Here is a 14,474-nt window from a genome sequence, read left to right as displayed (position 1 = left end):
TCCATCCCATCATCCATCCCATCCATCCATCCCATCCATCCATCCACCCACCCATTCATCCCATCATCTGTCCATCCATCCCATCATCTACCCATCCATTCCATCCATCAATCCCATTTGCACAGCACCCATCCAGCACAGTCTTCACAGAGCACCTGTGTGAGGCATTATAAGAAATAAGGCGTGGCAGAAATGGAAAATTATCGAGGACTGTGGAAGCTGGGTGATCAGCACACACGGTTATACTACAGGGTTATACAAGCACACAATTATATTACTTGCCCACTTTTGTGTCTGTTTGAAGATTCTCACATACGAGGTTGAACAGAGATACGGTGCGGAGTGCGGGAACTGGGGACTGCAGTCTCAGGCCCCGCCCGCCACATGCAAGCAGTCAGTGCCTGAACTCTTTCCAAGCTCTGGGGGGCGGTGACATTAGGCCTGCAGAGCCCCAGTGCCTCCAGCATCAGCTCCAAGCAGCACCCAGAAGGAGGACCCTGCTTCCACCAGGACACAGAAAAAGCACAGTTTCTAGCTGTGACCGAGGTCACGTTATGTGTTACCAGGCCCCAAGCGGCACACTGAAGCCACAGAGAAGGCCCAGGGATGGGTCTGGAAGGTGAAAGGCAAGCAAAGTGGGGGACCTGCTGCCTGATTCAACACCACACCCCCTGCGCCCCCCACAACCCCCTTCCCCTCTGTCCTCAGGCCACCCGCTCCGGGCCGGTTTCACAGAGACCAGACGTGACTGCGGGCTGGCTGGGGACCAAGGGCACAGCTATTGAGGCCTCAGATCTCAAAGACAACCACCATGCGACAGTGAATAACCATGCGTTTAATGCCTCACAGAACAAACTTGTTCTCTGCTATGAAGTTCATTATGAACTTGAATCAAGTCTATAATCCAGGTTAAATCCCGGGCGATGACAACTCTTGTGTCCAGTAATTTAACCAAGTGAAGTTTGTGCAGATTTGCAAACCTTTTCGCCATCAGTGGAGACAGTTGGCTAAGGTGACCACGGCTGAACTGTGTTCTAAGCTCGGAGGAGCATCCGTTGTCATCTGGGCCATCTGCCCGGGGCCTGGCACCCACCCCACCCTAGGACAAGAGCTGGCTTCTGAAGGCTGTGCCAGGGCAGCGGGCCAGGCCAAGGCCATGACGGAATCCCTGGGGGAGGGCCCCGCATCCCCACCCAGCCTACAGCCACCGATACCCACCACCACCCAGCGGTAATGTGCTTTCCCTCTTGCCATGGAAGCTGGGGCCCAGCCTCCCAGTGTGAGCCCGCTACAGGCCAGAGACCACAGTTCAATTCCGCTTTACTCTATAAGTGCCTCTGGGTGCACAACCCCACATCCCCACCCCCAGGAAATCGTCGTTTCCTGGGCCAGGGGATGTCCAGCGGCTTCGGCGAGCGTGACACTACAGTTTGCTGTTCTTCTGGAACTGCGCCACCAGGCTGAGGACCTGCTCGGAGGCCTTGATGCTCTTGGAGCCGAGGTAGGCGGTGCTGTTGGCGGCCGTGTCTTCTAGGAAGTAGCGGTAGTTGACCATCAGGCTGCAGGCGCCCGTGACGCCCTTAAGGCTGACGTCGGCCAGCCAGTTGATTCGCCAGAGCACGGCCCCGTTCTGCAGGTGGAAGTGGGCCACGGGGTTGAGCGCATAGCCCCGGTGCTTCTCCCCGTACAGGTACCAGGCGCACAGCCGCATCAGCGGGGCCTGCAGCGCCCGCACCAGCTGCTCCGACTGCGCCCACTCACTGCTGCTCAGCAGCGTCTGCAGTGTCTCGAGCGCGGGGCCGCCCGTGAGCTCGGCGATCTCCTGACTCTCAGAGTCCGTCAACAGTCCGCTCCGCCCGTGCTCCTTGGCTTTGGACTTGAGCAGCCCCAGGAGCCACTTGGTGAAGCCGGGGATGGGAGACAGGCTGGAAAAGGCGTCCAGTGGGGGGAATTCCTTCTGCAGGCGTGGGGGGGCGGGGGAGGAGGCGGGAGAGAACACACACACGCTTCAGGGCTGAGGCACCGGACACAGACACCCCCGTGTTTACGGCCTACGTGTCGCGAGCCTCCGCGTGCCGCTGCGTGGCAGACGGGGCACCGCATGCAGTGGGCTACTCTTTCTTCTCTCCAGGGACAGTTAGCAAGAATCTGCGGCCTGCAGGGGTCCTGGAGGCGTCCTGTGGCTCCAGGACAAGCCTCCCCTTGTGATGTGTCCACCTGCACCGCCATCTGAGCAGGCAAGCTGGGGGACTTGCCTGAATCGGAGGGGTGGGTCGCTGCGGAGTGGGGGGGCCTGATAGAGCCCACCAGGCCCCTCTTAGGGACGCTGCTGAGGCCTTGTAATTGGGTTTGGTGCTCGGCACACGAGGACCCAGTGACCGTCTGTTGAATGAGTAACGGATCACCTAACCATACCAATGGGGGTGGAGGATGGGAGGGATGGGGCGGGGGCGGGGGGCAAGGGTAGGTCTCCACATCAGATAACACGGTTCAATCACTGCTATTCAAATCGCACAGCGACCTCAAGCTCGTTTCACAGAAGCCAGAATTTTCCAACTGAAAATGTCACATATGCTCACTACAGAAGAAACATCTTAAAGTTCAGGACAGAAGAAAAGGAAGCAGCGCCCTCCAGTACTCTGAGCTGAGTGCTCTCTGGGCAGACAGAGAGGATCTCCTCTGCCTCCTGGCGGTGTTTACAAGGCGGAGACAGCTCTCTCACATCCTGCTGTCTGGATTTACATACATGACGAGGATTTACAGTCCTCATCGTCACTCAGGATCCAGAACCACAACTTCAACAACAGGATGCTGTGAAGACGACCCCCGGCCGCTCCTAACCCTGCTCCTCCCATCTTTCATAACCCCCCACGCAGGCCTCTGTGGGGACAGGGCTGTGCTTCCCTCCAGACTCCCCGGACGGCCATCCTGCTCCTAGCCCAGATGGGGAGCGGACGTCTGTGGGCGGCGCGGCTCCTGGGCCGCAGGACTCAGGAGCAGAGCTCGTGGGTGGGTCCCCGGACACGCCTCCTCCTCCGACTGCCTTTGTGACCCTCACGCTCGCTCCCCCAACCCCACCCCTGTCATCAACACCTTCATCAGAGAAGCAGAAGAACTCAAGAGTAACTAGAACAGGTGGCTCTGATTACCTCTGGGGAGAGAGCGGCAGGGTCTGAATCTAGAAGCTGATGCCCAACTGCATCCCGAGAACTCAGGCGTAACGTGACGAGTCTACCGCGAGACGCAGGAGCGTCTGAATTCCACCCTGGCCCATCACTCTCTGAGGAGGGGCTGCGGAGGCCGCCGCGTGTGTAGACCGCCGCGTGTGTAGACCGCCACATGTGTAGACCACAGGCGCAGAGAGCACCACTCTCAGAGCCCGTTCTTAACCGTCTAATTATTTTACCTAAAAAATGAGACTCTACGCCTCACAGTTTGCCCCAGCCCCTCATGAGATGGTTTTAAGCAGTGGACCAGACGCTTCTGTTTCCCAGGGCAACCAAGAGAACTGCGTGTCAGCGCACGCACCCTCCGGCTGCCTGGCCTGAGCTCGGGGCTCCCTGCAGACGAGTGGCTGAGGGTGGCTGGGCGGTGCTTGTCAGGGCCAGGACTGGACCATGGGAGCCTGCTGGTGACCGCGTGCCAGGCGGAAGCGGCCCCACCAGCCCGGGTGCAAGGCCCCCTGCAGATGCTGCCGCCCTTGGGACGCATCTGAGCCTCCTGGTCCATGAGAGGCTAGTTTCGGGGGCCTTTTTCTCAGCAATGCCTTCTACCTCCTGAGGCGTCTCGGGGCTCCTAGGAGCTGCCACGGGGCACCTGGTACTTTTCCACCCCTCCTGATCACCCTGGCCTGGAGAGTCACCTTGTCCCTGAGACAAGGGCAGGACTCCTCCGCCACCCCGAGGTGGGGACGCATAGGGCGGGACCAGCGCCCGGCTCACTCACCTGCAGCTCCTTCACCACCCGCTTGATGAGGAAGGCACCCAGCTCCACGCCCTGCAGCCCCTGCTGGGTCAGGCTCAGCGAGTAGAAGATGGCTGTGGTGATCTTGTTCCGCTCCTCCGTCTCTGACGGGGGGCACTCCTTCACTATGATTGTCTGGAAAACACAAGGGACCCCAAGGTAGAGAGACAGTCTCCTCTGACCCCCTAGACCAGCTCCAGAGGCTATACGTCCTGAGATCTCTCTGGAGGCGGTGGTCTCACAACCTCTGTGGCCGTGTGCCCAGCGCTGTATCATTTCCATCACTTCAAATTCTCATGCAAACTGTGGAATCATGACTCCTGGCCCTTAGGCAGGCCTCTCTGGGGCCTCTGTGCAAAACGCTCCCCTTAAGCCCTGCAGAAGCACGCTGGCCCTCCTCCGGGGCCACGGGGCCCCACTCTGGGTCACCTCCCTGCCCTGAACCGAGGGCGCACAGGTACCTGGATGCTGCTGGAGATCTCATTGGTCAGGGCCACATGCAGGACGATCAGGGGCTCCCCTGGTGTTGAGCAGTGAGAGAAGAAGTAGCACCTCCGGTAGGGCCCCACGCGCCGCTTCATGTCCATCCAGGTTTTCACGGGGTGCACGGCCTCAGCCCTGGAGGGCAGGAGACAATGAAGCGAGACGAACGTCACGGTCCACGGGTCAGCCAGCCAGGGCAGAGTCCTACTCGGCTATTCACTCAGGTCAGAGAAACCCTGTAAATACAGCTTCGAGGGACTCGGGAGGAAATTCAGAGATCATTTTAGCGTGAAGCGGAACCGACTGAGACGAGCCAGAGCTGGTGACCATCTTACACACGAAACTGTGCTCTTGGCCCGGATCTTAAAGCCTAGTTCACCAGGCCCTGGGGGAGCGGTTGTGCGGTGGATTGTAACACAGGGGCCTGACCAGATGCCTGTCGCTGGGGGTCTTGCATCTGCTCTGAATCTCCGATGTCTGAAGTCATCGCTGCCCGTGGACACGCATTGCCTGGCGGGTTCTGCCAGTCCAGCCACCTCAGCCACCACTGCTGTTTCAACACGAGACACAGCAGCAGCACTGTCTGCCAACCTGCCTTTCACTGTGTCCAGGGCAGGCTGGATTCGCTCACTGTGTTGTGAGTTTGGAGATTCTTATCCAAGGGAGACATTTTAACAGCTGGTTGGGACGATGCTGTCTGGGTGACTAATGCCCACTCTTGGTCTGTGAGTCTGGGCAGCTCTGATCATGGGGGTCTTTGGGCAGAAGTGGGCTTAAGAGCTTTTAGACGTTTATTATTATCATTTATTTTTTGGCTCTGCCGTGTGCCATGCAGGATCTTAGCTCCCTGATCAGGGACCAAACCCATGCCCCCTGCACTGGAAGCTCAGAGTCTCACCCACTGGACAGCCAAGGAAGTCTCCTGAGGGCTTTAACTATGAGCACGTAGCTGAGACCCCCTCATGCAGGTTCACTGGCAGAAGGGCCAGTCTCTATCTGTGCCCTCTTCTCCTCGTGGTCTTGGCATCATCTGCTAGGACAGCCACCCCTGGGAATACCGTGTTTGGGTTTTATCAGGCTCAGGAGGAAACGTACACGGGTGGGGAGGCGGGGAATGGAGGCTGGCTTTCAGCTGAAACCTAAGCAGAGCGGCAGCGTCACACTCACTCGCTGATTCTCTGGAGCACTTCGCACGGTGAATGCCAGGTGACCCGCTCCAGGTTCAGGAACCCCGAGGAAAACCACTCCGAGAGCATGTTTTTCAGCACCCCATTCATTTCCTGAAACGGAGAGAAGAGAACACTGACCTTCCGTGGGGAAGATGTCCAGCCCATCCCCGAGGTGCTGCTGGGAATTAGACACGAAGTCGGGCAGGGGTGTGTGCTCAGACAACCGGACAGACAGAACGCAGCGCTATTCCTTCACTCCTCCCACCGGTAAGACAGCCGGCTGGAGTTTTCAAGTCGAACCAAGTTCCCCAAGTCAGATAGCATGTTCCGGTTCATTCACCACCATGGACACGGCTACGCGCGTGAGTTAAGCTGACGCTGAACGGTGTGTCGTGGAGCGAATGTGGACACCCCCTCAGGACCATTCTTTGATTCACCAAGACATCCATCCTTCTTTCTTAAGAGAAATAAATACTGGCTCCTGGCCTCACATTTCGACAACTCTAAGGCGTGCGTGTGTTTTCCTATTTTTAATGTCTCGGAACTCAGGACCCATCTCTAGAGTGACAGCAGGTCACGGCTGAATCGGCAGCATTCTTTCCTTTCCCGAGTGGCCATAGAATAATACTGCATCTGGCAATCTGTGCATTTAAATTTGACATTATTCTAATTTCACTTTTTTTACAGCGAATCTGCTTCCCAAAATGATCTGAGTCAACTTTACCATCAGAGATACATTCACACTGAAACTTTGAGGAAGAACAGAATGAGAGGTGCAGGGGGAGAGGGCGTGGCTTAGTCTGGTAACCTCAGGCCAAGTAAGTGGTAAGCTTTGTAACAGCCAGAGAGGAAGGGACACCCAAAGCAAGAGACACGGCTGCTGTTCCTCAATAGCTGTGTGCCTCCAGATCCACAGAAGCCTCACTTTTTAGCTGGGCACAGGGATGTTCAGAACAAAGCCTGCACGGCAACTGAGGGTAGCCACATCACTGAGTTCTGGTCACTCAGATGCAAGCGGAGGGGTCCTGTAGCAGCTTTTGGGAACCTTGAAAGATGGCAGGAGCAGCCCTTCGCTTCTCTTTTTCTTTGTCCTTCCCACTGCAGGTTGGAAGGTGATGTGATGTCTAGAGCTAGAGCAGCCATCTGGGGCCGTGAGGTAACTCTGAAGATGCAAGTTGTTCAGGGAAGAGCAACAAACAGAAGTCTGGGTCAACTGGGCACCACAGAGCAGGATCAGCCCTGGGATGCCCATCTCCAGACTTCTAAATGAGAGACAAGTTTCTCTTCTTCAAACCACTATTGTTCTTGAGTCTGTTACTTAAGACGAGCTACATATTAACAGATACACTAAATATTATTACTGAATAACAGCAAACATCTCCGTTTGTCTGGTACAGAACTGACCGTATGAATCCCTGTATAGGAATCACAAAGACCATGACGGATAACACCTATAAAACTGTACACAAGCTATGAAACTGTTATACGGCCATTTCACATTCTAATCCACAGTAGAAGCTCAAAGGACTCAGAACCTTGTCACTTGAGGATACGTTGCAGGCATGGGGTTGGTGGCTTAGAAAGGGTTTCAGAATGAAGTGAGGTCCCTCTTTAAACACTGAAGGCCTGGGGCACAGAAGAGGCCCCATGGGGGCGAGAAGTCGGGGGTAGGTCATCTAGGACCAACCAGGGGAGGCAAAAGTCAGACTCCATGTAAAGAAGAACGTTTGTGTAGCTGGGGCTGCCCACGGAGTTCCTCCTGGCAGAGAGTGGCCCTCCCCATGGGATGAGACGGGCACAGGGTGGGCAAGAACACGGCGGAGACGTTTTGAGTAGAGGGCCATATGACCTCTCATTCCTCTTCACTCTTTACCCCACAGTCTAGTCTCCTTCTCTGGGCTCTCAGCTCCATGGGCGTGGAGGTCATTTCCGACTCATTCCTCTGGTTCTCAAGGCATCAGTGGGGTCTCCCATGTGGAAGATGATCAATGGATTGATGGCAAATGAAAAAAAGAAGACACCCTGGAGAAGAGCAACTAGAAGTAGCAGGGAGAGGGAGGGACGGCTTCCTGGTCAACACGGATGGCCTCTTATCAAACTCTTTCCTGCACGGACTACAGTGGTTCAGTCTTCCTGGGGTCCTTGCACACTCTAGAGTGTGCACCAAACACCGGCACCCTCTCCCCAGAGAAATGCAAACATATTACTAAAACTCTGCTTAGAATTTCCTGGGTTTCATGGACCCCTTTGAAACTCATCTATGGAACATCCCCAGGGGTCCCTGGATCCCAGGCTGGGGACCTCTGCTCTGAAAGGTCAGGAATGGACCAGTCGAGTTCCATGTAGGATGTATTGGCGTCTCTGTGACACATGTAATAGGAAAAAGCTGGGGAAAAAAATCTAGCTTCAGTGTTAGCTCAGTTTAAATTGTGAAAGGAATGGTCTGGCTGATGGGAGTGGCCTCCTCTCTAAGTCCCTTCGTTCTATTCTGGGCTCCTGACAGCTATAAAATGTGACACTGGACACGACATCTGGGCATCTAGGTGAAAGGTGACCGCCTCCCCTGCTCAGGCCACCAGGACCGCAGCTCTTCAGGCTGCAATCAGGCGCCGAGGGCAGTAAGGTTGCTGGCTCTCTGACCGTGGGAGGAGAGAGAACGGGTATGTGTGCGTCAGCCTCAGGAATTCAGAAACTTCATCAGCAATCCAGGACTTGAATGTGCCAACTGCTGGCACAACATTCTTATGTACAAATGAGCTCATCTCTTAGTCTGGCTGACAGAACTTACTAGAACCATGAGGACCACCAGGTTAATTACAAACAGGACAACCCACCAGGGGAAGTTTATGACAAAGTGTCTTGGGCTGGGCGCTGCAATGGTGCTGTGGGGACCTGGCTGGAGAAGAGCGTGGTCCCTTCTCCTGTGTTCTGCCTGGACTTCTATTAAGGTTTCCACAGCCTTCACCGTAATTTCTGTGTTCACATTTCCCATCATTTCCCAAATGCCAGGCCCACTCTGCACATTGCTGATGGTGCCTACACTCTCTGCTAGAATGGGAGTTCCCTTGGCTTCATCGGGGGTTTTATCTGTAAGAAACTTAACTCTTCAACCTAAAAGGGCTTTTGGAAAGAACTCTGCAGAAAATCAAACAGCCTGTAACCAGGACACACAGGGAGCACACTCCACCCTGCAAAACGCACACACTGTGTACCCTGCTCAGTGCGCGGCTGACGCACAACTGCAAGTTCACAGGGCGTTTCCTTCAGGAGGAGAGCGACTGACAGGTGGCCTGGATTCACGCCTCGGAGCCCAAAGCCCTCCTCAGGAAAGAGCATGCAGGTTCGGGCTTCTGGTCACACGTCCAGGTGTCAGAATTAGCCTCTCAACTCACTTGGAACTTCAATAGAGAAGAGCTTCTTTTTTTTAAAACAAAAAGAACATTTGATCTTGTAAGCCAAGGCACCACTTCTTTTTCTGGTATAATTAAGTTGCTTTGTGGGTTTGATATCACCCCCCCCCATCCCACCCCCACCACCAACAATGGATGACTGATTATTATTCTATTTCCTACGGTTAAAACTTGGTGGGGGTGGGCAGGGGGAGGTCCTGTGTTTAGAGAATTCAAGGACATTGACAACAAGTCCCTTTCCTACAGAATCCTTAACTATGAAAACAACTAAAATGCCTCTCTTGGAATAACTCTATTAAGATCAGTTCACTTACTACCATCCAAGAAGTTCTACAAAGCAGCATCAGATGGACAGACCACAGGAGCGGGGACTTGGGATGGATCAAGAAGTCCCAGGCTGACCCTCGGAGATGCTCGGGCTCCTCATGACCTTCTAAGTAACAGGTGGCAAAATCCAGCTTCTCAGCAGTGGATCAGCTATCTTGAGAACCACAGCACAAACGTTTCACCTTTGCTAGTTTGTACAAACTTTCCCCATAGCACTTGCATCTTCCCAGCAGAGACTTGACCCTGACTCTGAACTTCCTATCGAGAATTAAGAAACCTTATCTGATCAAACCAGTCAATCCTAAAGGAAGTCAACCCTGAATCCTCACTGGAAGGACTGATTGCTGAAGCTGACGCTCCAATACTTTGGCCACGTGGTGTGAAGAGCCGACTCACTGGAAAATACCCGGATGCTGGGAAAGATTGAAGGTGGGAAGAGAAGGGGACGACAGAGGATGAGATGGTTGGATGGCATCACCGACTCAATGGACATGAGTTTGAGCAAGCCTTGGCAGGTGGTGAAGGACAGGAAAGCCTGGCATGCTGCAGTTGACGGAGGTGCAAAGAGCTGGACATGACTGAGCGAGTGAACAACAAGAACAAGGTAGGGGAACCACGCCCGCCTAGACTCCCGCCTGGGGCTCCACAGGGATGGAAATGCCAGGGTTCCAGAACCTTCCTCTTTTTCCAATTATCACAGCCCTCGGTCAGAGACCAACACTGGTAACCATGTTTTCAGCCGAGCTCCACGGCACCTCTCGGGGCATTCCTTAGAAGAGAAGCAGGCTGACCTTGGGCAGACTGGCCGCTGGCAGCCTCTCACCTCAGCGCAGAGCCTGTTGGCCTAGGATGGTGAAGGGACTGGGCAGCGGCCACCTAAAATCACGCTTCTAACCAGAGGATGGCAGATAGCACCAGGAGCTAGCTCATCCTCCCCCACCTGGTGTGCCCTCCACGGTACCCACTATTCCGTGAGACACCCAGTCAGCCTCCTTTTGGGCCTACCACTTGCTGGCGGTTATTCTAAAAATGCCTCTGTGCTCACAAGATCCAGTAACCAAGAAGCTCTGAGATCCAGCAGGCCAAGACCACAGCAGGGCAATGCCCAGGCCTGAGTCCCAAGCAGCTCACCTGATATTACCTGGCAGCTCTAGAGGCCGGCAGGGCCCAGGGGAGAAGCGCACCTGTGTGATGGGGTGCTGGCCCCTGGGGATGCAGGGCTCCCACTCTAAAGCTTCGAGGGCCAAACCTCTGCTGGTTGCCTACACTGAATTCCTAAAAGCCAAAAGCTCTAGCCGTGCTGCCTCTTAAATGTGGCCGCAAAATCCCAAATCAAACAGAAGAGATGAGATCGAGATGGACCACATACATTAGGTGATTCTGGGGGCAAATTACTGCATCAGGTCCCCGTGACGACTTCTACGGATTTAAAAACCTGTGTCGGGGAGGAAGGAAACCAGTTTAGTAACTAACGTCTCATAGCATCAGAGAATGGAGAACCGGAGGCGACATCAGAAACTGCCCAGGGCGAGGGCAGTCCCAATGTTGTGTAGGATGACTCTTGGTCGCAAAGAAACCTTCCACGGCCCCGGGGCTTGGTTCCAGGCTCAGACCCTTGAATGGAGCAGTCTGACCTCGGGACAAATGGGGGCATTTAGCTGCCAGCTTTGCTGGAGAGGGGGCACCCAGGAGTCCAACTTACACTTCATCATTTGGCTACACAGGACAAGGTTCCCCATTTCCTAGGAGCTCATCATCTAGTTGCAGGGTAACAATACATTTAAAGGCTAGATTCTGTGGTTAATGCATCTGAGTGGTACAGACAGTTACATACCTATGAAGCTCAGAATGCGGTGAGGCCACCCTGAGCTGGACTAGCTGGAAAAGTCCAAAAAATGAGCTGAGGGTGGAGGCGGCTCCTACTCTTAACAGGAATCATGAGGGATGCGGGTTCAGGAACTTTCCATCCAGGAGCCAGCCTGGCTGGAGAGGAGGGTCCGTGGAGGGGAGTGAGAAATGCTGGGGTAGCTGGGATGTGCAGGGTGGCTGGTGGGCAGCAAAAATGCCAAAGGACAGACACCAAGAGCCAGCCTTCCGGCCATGCGAAGTTTGATGATTTTTTTTCAACAGAAGAGTAGAGACTGACCTGTGGCTTCAGAAAAAAGTGGGTGCTCAGGTGGCTGGTATGAAGGAAGCTTGCACAGAGTCTTGGAAAGATAAACACACTCACAACTAGAGAACATTAAACTCCTGCCTCAGGGAAACCAAATAAAACAAAGCCATTAATTGACTGGGTTGTCTCTCCTTCCCTTCGGTTTTATAGAAGGCACATTCTAAGAGAATAAGCCGGCTTTGATCTGGTTAGGCCATCAACTAAGAGAGTCGGTGTGCTATGATGGAGTACACACCTGCAGTCACAGCAGCAGGGCTTGAGGGAGACGCTCTTACCAGTTCTATGCTCTGGGGGCTGCACTGGGACGAGCTTCAGTCACCTCATCTGTCAGGCAGTCCCCACATTTCGCTGAGGATGAAATGAGCTAGTGAATGGAAGGCACTTAACACCTACTGTGTCTGCGGTTAACTCTTCCTATAAGGGAAGCTCCTGGACCACGCCACCATGGAGCCTGGAGCATGCCTGGTACGATACAGCCAGCCAATGGATGGCTGAATGGATGGACGGATGGGCAGGGAGTTTCACTGTGGGTCAGGTGACAGACATCCCACCTAATTCTCGTCTCCTATGCAATAAGAATTTAGTTTCAGAAGGCTTTCAGAAGCACTGGTCTCTGCCTCAAAGGAAAAAAAATGTCTGCTTGGATTGCAGACTAAACCCGACTCTCTTGGGAGGAATGGGGATGCCCGCAGGGTGTGGAACACAAGGTCTCAGCCCTTCAGATGGGGATTTAGTTGGGAACACTCAATTTAACACACTCAGAATCCAAGACTGACTTGGTGCTAATGCAATAAACCACCAAGGTTCTCAGCTTGGCCCTAGGTAGCACTTAGCAGTGTAGATCAGCCAACTACTAACAGCAGTCAAATCACAGCCTCTATTATCACCCTGAGATTAATCCTAACTACACTCAGTTTTTATGCATCTAAGGCAAAGTTTCTGATAAACACCAGAACTCGTAGAGCATGATGGGGATATAAAGTGTGGCATATAGAACCCAGGAAATTTGGATTTGGGTAGTGGTCAGACATTCTTATTTGCTCTGAGTTCTTGGTTAAGTCATGTGAACTCATCTGACCTGTTTCCTTTACTGTAAAAGGTGACATATCACTTCCCCAAGAGTAAGGATATGAACATGAAAATCATACCAGGTGTTAGGAGTTCTTAAAGGAATGAGGGCTTAATCCTTTTAAGTGTTCACTTCTTTTCTAAGCCAACTGGACTTGATAAGTTCTGAATGTCAGAACTTTCTATAACGTTTACAGCATTTCTGGTTTGCTATAGAGCAAATTAATGGTCCATACTTGATATCAATGGAATACGAGGACTATATTCAATTATCAGCCACCTTTCAAGTCATCATTATTTAAATCTTAAATTATTTGCTCACATCTAAGGTGGGCTCACTTTGTTAAGTGCCTGATTACCCAAGGAGACAACTTAGAATCCTATTTTAGGGCTGAACTCGGGCTGGTGAAACGCCCTGCCCCGGCAGATGTGGCAGAGACGATAGAGGGCACCCGGACTCCTGGACGGTGGTGACCTCGAGTTCTAGTCATCTCTGTACGTTTCACAGGGTTTTGCAGGATAAACGCTCACACAGCTGGCGCTACAAGTAAGTTACCTTTTGTTGACCCCATCCAGGTTTTCAGAAAGCTACCCGATGCTCCGTTTGGTACTCATTCAAGTATACCGCACCGAGGAAATCTCTCAGGTAAGATAATAAAAGAGAACTTTATAGAGCATGCGCATCAGGAGCGAGGCGTGACAGTCACCTTGAAAGTAAGCGGGTGAGAAGTTTCTACCAAGACTGGAGCGAGCTGAGGCTTGAGTGAGGCAAGGATTCGGAAAGCGTGGGGAGGAAGGGGGCCAGGGTTCAGAGGCTGTGACTCGGAGAAGTGGGCACGGCTCCAGGCAAGCGAAGGTGGAGTGCTTGGGGCTTGAGGGGCGAGGGCCGCCAAGGGTCAGTGGACCTGGGCACTAGACGGGGGCGCGGCCCGGGCGGTCCCCGCCCCCACGAGGTCCGGGGACGGCCCGGGCGGAGCCTTACCCGGACGTGCGGCCCCTCCACTAGCTTGAGGGCTTGCGCCTCAAGCAGGTCGGCCCGCAGCCGCACCAGGAAGCGCACGCCGCCCTCCATCTTGCTGATGTGCTGGAAGAGGCTGCGGTAGCGCGGCACTAGCGCGTAGCGCAGCCGGTCCTCGGCCTGCAGCAGCACGGCTGCCTCCCGCGGCTGCTGGCGTAGCTGGAGCACGCCGGCGCTCTGCTCGGCCACCTGGCTGTGGTCCACGCCGAAGCCGCGGGCCAGGCGGCTCAGCAGCTCAGCGCGCTCGGCCGTCTCGGCCAGGCCGCCGTAGAAGCTCACGAAGTCCGCGCACTGGTTCTCTGCCCGCGCCGGCGTCTTCTCGCGCAGCTCATAGGCCGGCATCGCGGGCACGGCGCGGTGCAGCAGCTCGTCCATGGCCCGCTCCAGGGCGCCGGCTGCCGCCGGCCGCCCGCTCGACAGCCGGGGTCCTGGCGGCTGCGGCTGCCACGGGGGTAGCCGCAGCCGGAGGAGGCGCCCGGCAGACAGGCTTGGCCCGAGAACTCGCATGGTGCGCGGCGACAGCTGCCCGGGGAACGCCGGCGCCGCTGCGCTTCCGGCTTCCGGCGCGCGCGCGCTCCCCATTGGCCTAGGCCGAGGGACGGCTAGGGCGGCGACCAATCGGGGGTGGAAGTGGGCGGGGCGACAGGGGAGAGGCGGAGCGCGGCCCCAGGCCAAGTGCGGCCAAAGGTAACCCCGGCCGCGACCAATCCGAGGGCCGAGCGGCGGCGGGGCGGCTCGGGTTGGTGAGTTCGGGGGCGGCCCCTGCCCTGTCACCTGTTCGCCCAAAGTCACCTCCTCTGCCCCTCTCTCCTCCAGGGCCGAGCTCTCCAGTCCTAAGGAACATGACAGTCACCCAGCGGACG

General features: G+C 54.9%; 1 protein-coding gene across 1 annotated transcript; it reads right to left on the bottom strand.

Annotated features, from left to right (window-relative positions):
* Positions 1 to 815: 815 nt before the first annotated feature.
* MLYCD (malonyl-CoA decarboxylase) lies at positions 816 to 14,118 on the bottom strand. Its single transcript, XM_052655601.1, has 5 exons — positions 13,576 to 14,118; positions 5,614 to 5,726; positions 4,425 to 4,581; positions 3,946 to 4,098; positions 816 to 1,957 (listed from the first exon to the last, which is right to left on the bottom strand). Exons 1-5 carry the CDS (start codon positions 14,116 to 14,118, stop codon positions 1,424 to 1,426), a joined length of 1,500 nt encoding a protein of 499 aa, XP_052511561.1. The 3' UTR covers positions 816 to 1,423.
* Positions 14,119 to 14,474: the final 356 nt, after the last annotated feature.

This window comes from Budorcas taxicolor, chromosome 18 (genome assembly GCF_023091745.1).
Source record: "Budorcas taxicolor isolate Tak-1 chromosome 18, Takin1.1, whole genome shotgun sequence".
Taxonomy (NCBI): domain Eukaryota; kingdom Metazoa; phylum Chordata; class Mammalia; order Artiodactyla; family Bovidae; genus Budorcas; species Budorcas taxicolor.
Note: the sequence above shows the minus strand (reverse complement) of the source record. Positions and strands in the feature narration are given on the sequence as shown.

Bases quoted from the DNA above. Each gene is read 5' to 3' on its own strand.
- MLYCD (XM_052655601.1), bottom strand. From the start codon at position 14,118: ATGCGAGTTCTCGGGCCAAGCCTGTCTGCCGGGCGCCTCCTCCGGCTG. The intron at 4,582-5,613 runs GTGAGTGTGACG...CCTGCCCTCCAG, and splicing joins GTGCTCCAGAGAATCAGCGA to GGCTGAGGCCGTGCACCCCG. The intron at 4,099-4,424 runs GTACCTGTGCGC...TGTGTTTTCCAG, and splicing joins AGATCTCCAGCAGCATCCAG to ACAATCATAGTGAAGGAGTG.